Source organism: Chenopodium album, chromosome 16 (genome assembly GCF_948465745.1).
Source record: "Chenopodium album chromosome 16, dcCheAlbu1.1, whole genome shotgun sequence".
NCBI lineage: Eukaryota > Viridiplantae > Streptophyta > Magnoliopsida > Caryophyllales > Amaranthaceae > Chenopodium > Chenopodium album.
Genome location: NC_137849.1, coordinates 2,560,026 through 2,572,659, shown reverse-complemented (window position 1 = coordinate 2,572,659; position 12,634 = coordinate 2,560,026). Strand labels below are relative to the sequence as shown.

Sequence of the window (12,634 nt, the reverse complement as noted above, 5' to 3'; positions counted from 1 at the left end):
GTTTACCTAGAATTCGAAAAAGTCAAATGCTGATTCTGTTATCTTGGACGGAAAAAGAGACGGACGAGCTAACGTGACATCCAAATAGACGGTCACGTCAGCAGAATTTAAACTGCCTTCCTGGAAATCCGGGTGACCGAGGTTCCTCTCAAAATTCCAGACGGCATGCTCTGTCCGCCTGTCTCCCAGACTCGAACGTTCCTTGGAGGAGTTTCAGGCAGACAGAGCAAGGCAATTAGCCTTATGACGTCATCCCCTATATGAGCGGACTATCTCATCTGCCTACTTAGAAAAATGCTCTATCTCTGTATACTCGGACGCATTAGGATGAGTAGAGAATTAGAGGAGGCGGCCCGTGGTGTACGAGTCGCCCCCTCTGAGGGGCAAATGTTTAGGGTTAAAATACCCCCAACACGTGGTCCAATCCCATAGTGACACGTGGCCCAATCAAAGGGTGACACATGTCCCTATAGGAAGATGACGCGTGTCAGGTCTAAGAGAGCACCTAAAAAAGAGTAAAATGGCCTCCTTACATCAAGAGGCCCAAATCCCAAGAATGCCGCAAAACGATGCCCCCATCTTACATGTGTCGTCAGCCAATCAGGGCACAGAATTCTGGGTATCAACCCTAAAGGGGCACAGTTTTCCACCCCTATAAATACCCCAATCATTTATGATGAGAGGGGTGGATTGTGATATAACATTTAATAGAGCACTAAAAGCTCCAACTTCTCTCTACTTTCTCTCTCTAAATTATTCCGTTTTCCGATTACTCACTAGATCGTCGGAGGCGATCTCCGATAAACCGGAGTTCCGTTGTTTTGCAGGTGTCCAAGTCTACTTGCCGGCAGAGCGCGACCAGTATCCCGAGGGATTCCAAAAATACCCTGAAACATATAGCATCAGCTTCATCGTCCCTATAGGCAAGACACTCCAAACCTTGATGTTGTTGGTGCAGTGGTATGTTGGGCCAGAAATATCTTTGTAGATACAAGTCGGCTTAACGAATGTGCTAGTTAGTTTGCGATTAACGACTATTAACAATAACGAAGACGAAAAAAAAGTAATAAACGAGACAAGGAGAATTTACCGTGGAAGACCCAAGAACCGGGAGAAAAACCCACCCATCCACTATGGAGTAATAATTTGATGAAGAAAAATGTAGATTACAAACTTTCAATTCACCATATAAAATCTCCCACCTCAAACTCACTCTCTCAAACACTCAAACCTTAAATGTTTGGGTTTCCATCGAGGCTTTCTTTCTACATCTTTCCCCTCATTCTATTAATCTAACAATGACAAATCAAGAGTATATATATTGCTAGATTACAAGGAAGATCAACGGCTAAGATTACATCCCAAGCGAAATAAAAAAAATCACACGTTGGAACAGGGGCAGTCGGTTTAACCGAACCTACCCTAAGTTCGGTCGTACCAAGGGTGGTTCAATCGAACCTCCAAGAGGTTCGGTCGAACTCTGGGAAGTCAGGAGCTTTTGCCCAACTGAACTTTTCAATAGTTCAGTCGAATCCGCACTACGCGGAAAGTCCTTTGTAAAACGGCCGTAACTCACTCGATTCTTAACCAAATCGAGCTTAAGACCAGCCGTTGGAAAGCTCTTGAGACAAGATATCACCTCCAACTTGAATCATCTCAATATCATTTCTAGCTAGATCTTGAGACATGCCCATTTGAAGCCATCTCCTACTTTTCATTGTTGCTTTGCATCAAACAAACAATCCATAGCTTAACATCAAAGCTATGCACCCCTTTAATTAGCCTTCTTGAACCGTTCTCCACACTTCTCAAACCCAAAAAATCTTATAATTCTCATGCATATTCCTGCACTAGGCGCTCCACTGTTATTATTTGAAATTCTTTTTATACGTATATTTTAGTGATTTCTATTCACATATATATATTAAAATTGAATATAAAAGACAACTAATTTTTAATACGGGCTACATTTTTTATTTTTATATTCAAGTTGAAGTGAGTTATGTCTAACTCTTTAAACATCTAATTATCTATTATTATTATTTTTTTTATTATTTTTATTTTTTTATTTTTTATTATGTAGAACAAGTCACGTATTTTTTTTTTAAAAAAAAAAAAATTAATCAAATTAAATTTTAACCCTGTCCTCCAACCTCCCATAAAATTTGCAAAACTTTCCTTTGTTAATAGATGGATCAAAGGAGTAACCATAACACTTATATAAATTACATTGCACCTATTTAGTATCTACCTCATTTTTCACGTATAAAAGTTTGCTTTTAAATTCTTATAATATAAGTTATAAAATAGTATTGAATCTAATCAATGGCGGATCTTGAAACTTTACCTTTCGGGTGCCAATACAAAAATGTAATATGAACTAATACAAGAAACTAATTTTAACCATACATTCATTAATGATTGATATATATATTATTAATGCATTATTATTCACAAATCAAAAGTTAAAAACAACTATTTTTTTTTTAAATTAAGTTAAAAACAACTTGTCAATTAAAATATTTGTTAATTAATACTGAAGGCAAAAAATATACTCTATAGTTTTTAACTGGATAATTTATTAACTTTATAAACATTTTGTCGCCTAAAATAATTGTTTGTTAGTGGTCAAATATAACATAGAAATTTAATTGGAAAAAAAATCAAAAACATAAAAACATAAAAAAATAAATAAATAAATAATAAAAAAAAAATTACAAAGTAGTCGAGTACCGATCGAGTACAAAATATGAATAAAAGTGCAAACACAATTGTACTATTTGTACTTTTGTGAGTTGTCAGTAAATTTTTTTTTTTTTTTTTTTTTTGGAATTGGATAGTTATTGACTATTGTAAATTAGTAATCGAAGTACTACACTCTATATTTAGCTTTAGGCTGCTAGGCAAGCAAAACAATCAGCATTTTTTTTATTGATGTAATACCTCGTATTTTTATACATATTTTAATTAAAATAAGTATTTAATTAAATTAAATTGTTTTATTTAAAGTATTTTAATTATTTATTTTAAATAAGTTTGGAAATATTTATAAAAGAAAACTTTATTTAATTAATTAAGTTGGGGTTTAATTTAAGGAAAGTTTTATTTTAGTAAAGTTTTATTAGGGATGGGATTAGGAAAATTAAAAGAGGAAAATTAGGGAAAAAGGGTTTGTAGAGAAGGGGTATAAATATCCCACATATGAGGCAAATCAACTTTGCTCAGAGTAGAGAAAACCCAAGGTAAACTTCTCTCTCCTTTCTCCTTATTTTCTTTCTTTTTCTTTCTTTTTTTTTTCCCTTCCCCTTTTTTTTTTTCAGCTGCTCCCTCCACCACCACTACCGACCACCGGCAGCAGGCAGCCACCGGCGCTGGCAGCCGGCGTGGTGGCTGCCGCTGCTTTCTCTCTCCCCCTTTTTCGAACATACATATAAAAAAAAAATCTTTAATGTTAAAAACTAATTTATGCCTAAATCTAATTGTTAATTATGAGTTTTGGGATTTGATTTTGATGTTTGATTATAAGTATTATGTTAATTATTTTTCAGATTATGTTTTTAATTAAAAAGCCTCAATTTTTGAAACCCTAGGTTCTTGATTTGTAAATTATTGAAGGGTTATGATGTATAATGGTTTAGACCTTTGATTAAAGTGTTTTAAGACTTAATTACAACAAGTTTTAATTAAAATATAGTGCTGGAATTTTTGGTAGAGTATTTAAAATCAAGCTTTTTTAAGGAATTTTAATTACCCATTAATTGGGATTAAAGTATGATGTTTTAAACATAATTTCAGCTTATTTTAATTAAATTATGAGGGGTTTTATAATAGTATATATTGCTGGAAATTTGTGTAGAAAGGATTTTAATACTCTTCTATGATTTTAAATTGTAGGAGACTTTGAAGTGAGCGATTTTTATTAGTCGTGGCGATTTTAAGATCGTATACAAGGTACGTTCGCGTACTTAGCATAATTATGTTGATGTAGTAGTATGCTAAATGTGTTTGATTGATTACAAGTAGTATCATGTTAGGTTTGGATTGGAAATTTATGATTTGGGTGGTATTGGTGATTGGATTATGAAGCATGATTTATTTGTGATGGACTATTGAATGGAAAATAATAGTTTGGAATATTATTTATGAATCACATATTTATTTGTGGCATGTTAGAGAGCATGTTTGATTAAACTAAATGTTTAATTTAGTTTGGAATATTGAAAAGGAATTTTATTATGGTTCATATAATTTTTATTGATGCTTTAAGCATAAGGAAGGAGCTATATAAGTGTCTATGTACACGAGGAATAAATTGTATGTTAGTGCCTTAGTGCACTTAAGGTATTTTTAACACCGAGGGATAGGATTTGTGGCGCTTTATGCGTTTAAGGTGTCATTGGCACCGAGGTAGAATTAAAAAGGGTTCAACATTAAATATTATATGGTCACTAATTATTCAAGAATTAAACTTGTATATTTGATTGATTGAAAAATTATTGTTGATTGAATAATTATGGTTTGAGAGTCGTCACCGAGTTTAATAATCTGTAAATAACGTAAAGTGAAAGAGATTACGCACCAAAACTCTTGGAACGTATATACCTTGAGTATGAACATATGGGGAGAGTTATGTGACTTTATATTTGATCATAACTTCTACTGGAGTACAGGACGCTGTACATTCCTTTTATTATTATTATTATGCGCAGGAATTCCGCCACCTATGAGTGGTTATTGATGCCAGCACGGTTAGCTCCCGTGTCAGTAATCTCAATTTATTTGGGGGAGGTTGAGTGGGAAACCCGTTCGATGCGTAGTCAGCATTAAATAAATTATGTAGTGTCTAGTGAGAAATTTTATTGAATGTGGTATGCTTGAAAAACAGGTGCAACGAGGGAAGTTGTGTGTTGATAGGAAATTATATGTTAGTGTGTTAATTACGCTTATGTATTCAGCTTTGCTGATTGTGTGTTTTGTGTGTTTGTTGGCCTTGTCTTTATCTTGGCTCTATGATGACCCATTTTTAATGGAGAGTAGTGGAAATAGGTAGAGATAAGATTTTCAGGTGATGAAGCATATCCATGAATGGGCATGAGTGAAGAGCGAATCATGCTATTTTCTATAAGTATATGATGTGTTTATTGCTTTAATTATTTATGACTTGATTATTATGCGTGACTAACGAAAAGAGTTTGAGTTCAGTTTTGTTTTAATAAAGGCCTACAATGGTTCCAAGTTGTAGGTCGATTTTATTTTACTTTGTTTGACTTTAGTTTGACTTTACTTTCGTTGATTGACTTTTTAAGTTGACTTGTTTGAATAGTTTTGAAATTAGTCTGCCGCTGTGTGTCTTTGATAGAGCTTTAGCCGTTTTCACGGTGGCGGTAATGTCTTAGAAATTCCTATTTAAGGTTTTAAACAGGGCAAAACAAGTATTTTAAAAGAAAGGAATTTCTAGGGTGTTACAATTGGGCCTTTACTTGCTAAGTATAATTTTTTATCCCAAAGTTATCAGTGGCCAAGCCCCGTTCAGTCTATCTTATGGTCCGCCCCTAAATCTAATATATGCGCACACAAGCTAGTATGCATGCTATCTTATTTTGTTAAATATTTGAACAAAACAAGTGCCTATTATTTGAGATTGATTGATTCTACATATAACTTCTATTAGCTTTTTTTTATTAGCCCTCACTTGGATATAAACCCTACGCCTGTCACTAAAATAAGACAAGTATCTCCATCAAATGATAGTAAATGGAAATCAATCAAACCGTCCATATATTTGTTGAAAGATTTTTAATGATTTCTACAAGTAATATACTACCTTTGTTTTATTTTATTTGCAAGTTTGGGGTATTATTTGTGAAATATAAAATATTGTAAAGTTGCAAATAATATGAAAGGGAGATAGTATATATTTTTTTTCAAAGGACAAGGTAGTATTAGAAAATCATGAATTATTGTAAGGGAGTGTTCTGACTCCTTTTTCGGTCATCCTTGGTATAAAACCCCTAGTAAAAGTGTATCGTTAAGAACACTCTATTATTATATCATGGCCTAATCTTTTGTTAAAGAGTCAAATTAAACTATTAAAGTATTACCATGTAAATGGATGATCAAGATATAATAATCTTGATTTAAAATATACTTGTCAATATTATTTTTATATGATAATATCAATATAACATAGAAATTATGTAATCTATAACTTTATACTAAAGGCGAAACCAGGAATGACACATGTCATCTCCTGGTTAAAAATTTTCCCTCCAAAAGTTTTTTTATTTTTATTTATTTTTTTATTTTTTGGCCAAAGCTTTTTAGAGAAGTTTTTAATACAAACTATTCAATAATATTTCACTTCCTATTTTATAAGTATAAGATCTCCTGGAACCGGGAGGGAGCTCTAACCAATTGAGCTATCCCTCACTCGCATTCTCTCTGTTTTCTTTAGTGTGATCAATTTTTTTAAATTTTTTTATAATTACAGAACTTTTATCCTATTTTGCAATTAGGTTTAATTTTTTATAATTAAATAATCTATAACTTTATACTAAAGGCGAAACCAGGAATGACACATGTCATCTCCTGGTTAAAAATTTTCCCTCCAAAAGTTTTTTTATTTTTATTTATTTTTTTATTTTTTGGCCAAAGCTTTTTAGAGAAATTTTTAATACAAACTATTCAATAATATTTCACTTCCTATTTTATAAGTATAAGATCTCCTGGAACCGGGAGGGAGCTCTAACCACTTGAGTTATCCCTCACTCGCATTCTCTCTGTTTTCTTTAGTGTGATCAATTTTTTTAAATTTTTTTATAATTACAGAACTTTTATCCTATTTTGCAATTAGGTTTAATTTTTTATAATTAAATAATAATGCTAAATTAATGATAAGTATTAAGTTTTAAAAATTACCGTGCATGGCACGGGACTTAACCTAGTATACTAATATGAAAATTTCTCACAAATCAAAATCAAGAGAAATTAAAGAGATCATTAGATTCAGAATCATGTATGATTTTATATCATTTTCAAATTGACAAGGATCCCAAGTAAGCTAAGTTAGCCAAGTACAATTGACCTATCAATCTATCATTATAATATTATTATTTATTAATTATGATATACCCTAAAAAGGTCATCAATAGTTTGCACTCTTCATATATATAAATTCATATATTCTATTGGAGTTATATTAGAGTCATATTACAACTTCTAAGCTATATGACTATGGCTATGGAAATATGAATACACGATTCTTTGTTCTTACTGTTGACGATAATTCTCTTGACAGAAATATCATCTATTTGAGGTTCAATTCATTAACTTAAATTAAGATTAATTTGATAATTAATGATAAATAATTAGTAATGATTTTGATGAATTAGTATTTAATTTCTTTTTTAAAAAAAATTCTTTTGATTAATTAGAAGAATGAAAATTTCTTTCAATTTTTTTTTTAAGAAAATGTTTAGTCCAAAGAAAACATGTTAATATGTCACCTTTGTTCTTATTATACACTCCTATTACATGTATCAAGTTTTGTTGTCGGTAGTACTAATTAAATTTAGTTGAGACTACTTCACTAATTAGATTACATGTTTTAATTAATTATGTAGTGACTACATTGCATTCAGGCATATTAAAGCTTTATAGTTGTTGGGTTTGCGATGAAATGAACAAAATAGTGACACACACTAATACTAATTCAACACGAATTAAGTTAGGCTTTGGAAATTCATCTTTTTGACAATTTAGTTAAATTATTGCATTTTATCTTTATGTTATTAGGAAATGGAGGTTAATTTAATTATAACCGATTATAGTATGCCTGAAAATGACTAGGTATGAACTTCTCAAGAAAATTAAGGTATATACTACCATTTTTTATTTTTATTTTTTGAAACCAGGTATATACAGTACCATTTAATTATTTAAATTTTAGCCTAGGTTTTTTATTAACAAAATTATATTGCTTTTCCTAGCTAGTTTTCTTATGATACATTTAATGTAAAGGTGTGTTGACAAACAAATTAAGGGTAATAAAATATTTGCTACACTCTTTACTCTTATATTAGTCTTTGTATTATACTATGGATCAATATTATAATGAAAAAAAAAATATGATATTTAAATTTGATATTAAGGAATCTAGGAATCTAAAATATATACCAGTGTTGATCATGTCCTCTGAGAATATCCCTTCTAGAATAAACAGGTAATTGTAAGTTTTTGATTTGATAATACTACACACCTTTATTTCTTATTATTTGCAATAATGGGGTATTATTTGTGCGGCATATATAAAAAAAATATATTTGTTATAAATAATTAGAAACGCAAGCAGCAATAATATTTGAGTGAAATTTTCTGCTAAGGCAATATTCATTGTTCAAGCTATATTTTTCACGTTATTGATCTTATTTGTCTTGACTGTTGTACGTATATATTACATTACATAGTGATAAATCGTTAATTTTTTTCACAGAAATGATGATATATAATAATAACTCATTTTCATTATCTTAATTTACAACAAAGATGAAATAAAATGGATTAGGAATTACTTGCGAAAATTAATTTAACTTTAATTTGTTGATGACAAAATATGGAACAAATGTTTGAAAGAGGGAGCAGATGAGTTTTTGTTGAAGCAAATCAAAGAAATCAACAAGCTTAGTTTAATGACCACTTATCCTTTGACGTTATTTTACGTTACATGCATTTTGAAAGTTGTAAGCTAGCTTTATTGACATATTAGATTAGAGGTAGGTTATATAACACAATGTTATTGACTACTTTAAGTCAATAGTTTATCCCTAATTAATCAAGTATACAACCAATTTCATTATTGACTTCAACAATTACATGAGATAATAAAGAAACATCTATCATATGTTTGATCGCCAGGTCCAAGTCATTACAATACGCACTTGTTCATTACTAAAATTTATTCATGTGAATACATACATAAACATAAATAAATAATATGCATACACATAAATAAATATAAGTACTATATCTGTAAGTACACGCAAAAAAACTAATTATGTAGCTTGGAAGAAAAAATAAATAAAGAGAAATAGACTAAGCAATTCCAAGACAATGAAGAGTTATTCTCTTTAATTCTCTTTTTCTACTAACATTATGTTTTAAAGTAGCAACCCAGTGCAACATACGTACACCGAGCCACACACTAGTTATAAAAATTGGATTATTAACCAACCCGACCCGAAATACCGATCCGAACCCGATTATTAACCGACCCATCTAAACCTGAAAAAATGGCGACCCAAACTCGACCTGAAACCAACCCTAGACCCGAGTTGACCCCGAGTATGTGAGACCCGAACCCGAACATGAACCGACCTGGAGATGATCCGACCCGAATGTAACCCGTAAATTATTGACCTGAACCGAACCCGACTTGAACCGAAATTGACCCAAACCCATTTTAACCCGTCAATTAAAAACCCGAATTTAACTCGACTTGTTACTAACCCGACCTGATATAAACTCGACCCAAAATCAACCCGACTTGTTATTGATCCGACCTGAATTTTACCCGACCTATTACTAACTCGACCCAAAAATTCAACACGATCTGTTACCAACCCGACTCAAAATCAACACGACTTGTTATTGACCCGACCTAAATTCAACCCAAATTGTTCCTGACCCGATTTCAAATCACCTTAAATTCAATTTAGACCACCTTATTATTGTTGATCAAAGCATTTTGTCTAGGGAGACCAAGTCGGTCCAAGCCAGCAAAAGAAAGGAGCATCATCCCCAAATTTAAGAGTTAAATATAGTATATATTTGTTGTATGGTCAAAGAAGATAATTATCTTCCTAAATTATAGACTATAGTTCCCTAGTTTGTTGCCATATATATTATAGTCAAAGGAAATAATTAGCTTGATTAAAATGATAATTAGCTTGATAAAAATGATAATTATCTATTTATAGTTAGTTGAACCCAAATATGACCCTACTTGGAAATGACCCGACCTGATTGTAACCCGCAAATTATTGACTTGAACATAACTCGACCGACTTGAACACGAGAATGACCCGACTTGGAAATGACCCAACCTGATTATAACCCGCAAATTATTGACTTGAACTGAACCCGAGAATGACCCGACCTGATTATAACCCGCAAATTATTGACTTGAACCGAACCCGACTCAAACCCGAGAATGACCCGACTTGATTCTAACCCGCAAATTATTGACTTGAATCGAACCCGTGAATTACCCTAACCTGTTTTAACCCGTGAAAACCCGAATTAAAGCCGACCTATTGTTCACCCGACCTAAATGTAACCCGACCTGTTATTAACCCAACCTAAACCAGACCCAAACTCGATAAGATGTGTGACCCGACTCAAGCATGACCCAACCCAAACCCGACCCGCATAGGTTACGGCATTAACCTGAATTGACTCGACCCGAGTTGATCCGATCCACTCTTACCCGACCCATTTACCCGAATTGACAGCTCTAATCGTGTACATACACTATTTTTAAAATTTGAATGCTTATAAGGGTGATATCGTCTATTTTTTAATTTGTAAGTACATGAATTTTTTTTTTTGGTGCAAATAATAATATACACAATAAAAGTGTGATACAAAACTTGACTCTCACTGGTGAGATCTCGAAACTTATAAACCAGAAATGGTCAATCATGATATTGCTAGGAAATCAACAATTTTAGGAATCAAACCAAGAGGATCAAGAGGAGATGTTCTTGTTGATTATCCATGATTATATAGCCCAAAATTAGAGGATAATATATCTTAATTAACCCTTAATAAGCCCTTAAGAGCATAATTAAGCTATCTACTATGGCCTAAATCTTCATTCTAAGAGTCAAAGCATCACCAAGTAAAAAAAGAGATCATAATAATAATAATATAATAAAATTCAAATTGGAAACATAGCAAGAAACTTCTTTGTTCTTTGTATATTATCAACATAATATCAAAATCAATAAGAAAAGATCAGAAGATAGTGATTCATATCAATAATATTATTTTGTCCCATATCTCCTCCAAACTGTAAAGATCCTATACAAGCTTTTACAAGCCATATCAAACGTTAACATGTATATATAAACACTACTAGTCACCCCTTCTTCAAAGGTTATCAACCACAAGCAGTGTGCACCTTCCTACCTATATACCAATCAATCGAATTGTCGTGTTTTTCTTCTTAACCATACATTGCTTTCTTAAGGCTATAGTCGTCGAGCATGGCTATAGATACTCAATTTCATGTCCTAGCCGTTGATGATAGCAACATTGATAGAATGCTCATTCAAAGGCTCCTAACAACATCATCTTTCCATGGTTAGTTACTTGTTATAATAATTTTGCTCCTTTAGAAAATCCTTTTAATCGGCATGCTTTTTGTCAACTTCAATTCTTTGAAAAGGGGACGTCGAGATTCTCTCTAGCAACTAAATGGTCCGTACATTATTATTATTATTTTTTTTTTCAAATTCGAACGAATTTTGAGTTATTTTAATTTGAAATGCAAGTAATGCTATGCATCAATTATTGATTACTCATTGACATTTGTTCTTGAATTTAGTTAAAATTAAAGTTCGCCTACTATACATTAATTATTACCCTTGTTTTATGTGAAAAATTTTACTCACTCCATCTCTAAATTAAAAGTCTCTTTCTCTCTATTATGTGAGTAATAAATGTTGAAAAGAGACTTTGTATTAATACAAAGGACGGAAACAGTATCGTTTAATTTGAAACCCTATAAAAGTATGGTAAATTGGTAAAATACTAAAATGTCATGTTACTCTTGTTGTTTGCATGCAGTAACCGCAGTGGATTCAGGCACCAAAGCTTTAGAATTATTGGGTTTGCAAGGAAATGTACGTTACAACGAACAAATACATCAATATTTTTTTTTTATAACTAATTTCTTAATTTTACGTTATTGTAATTAATTATAATTGTGGTTGACTATTACTAGGAATTGAAGGTGAATTTGATAATCACTGATTATTGTATGCCTGGAATGACTGGATATGATCTCCTTAGGAAAATCAAGGTGAATATTGAAGATTTTTATAATCCTTTTGCATGATTTTATTTTCTTGATATACTTAAGTTGATTGTAATGTATTTTTGATTTGATTTTGTAGGAGTCTGAAAATCTTAAAAATATTCCAGTCGTGATTATGTCCTCTGAAAATATTCCGGATAGAATAAATAGGTAATGTATAGACATGTATACTTTCATTTCCTTTCTAAGAAATACCACTGAAAAAAAATGAGATTTTTTTATTCGCCAAAATAATTTATTTATCACACCCAATAATCTTTTAAATTCTTGTGCATTAGCATGGGTACCGACTAGTAATATATGTATGATGTAGGTGCTTAGAGGAGGGTGCAAATGAATTTTTCTTAAAGCCGGTTAGTTCATCAGATGTTGATAAGCTTAAACCACACTTAATGAGGAGCAAATCAAGAGACCAATTTTCACTAGACAACCAGAAATCAAACTATGAGACTCAAGAGGAGAAAATCAAAGGTTCAATATTTATTGGACAACAAGATATCAAACTATGAAGAAGAAGTTTTCTATTTAGAACAATAT

At 31.7% G+C, this 12,634-nt stretch overlaps 1 protein-coding gene across 1 annotated transcript; it reads left to right on the top strand.

Annotated features, from left to right (window-relative positions):
• Window positions 1-11,261: 11,261 nt before the first annotated feature.
• LOC145584649 (two-component response regulator ORR9-like) lies at window positions 11,262-12,634 on the top strand. The gene is made up of 5 exons (XM_081641465.1): window positions 11,262-11,361; window positions 11,848-11,903; window positions 12,005-12,082; window positions 12,177-12,247; window positions 12,411-12,634. The coding sequence occupies exons 1-5, from the start codon at window positions 11,265-11,267 to the stop codon at window positions 12,604-12,606; spliced, it is 498 nt and encodes a 165-aa protein (XP_081497591.1). The 5' UTR covers window positions 11,262-11,264; the 3' UTR covers window positions 12,607-12,634.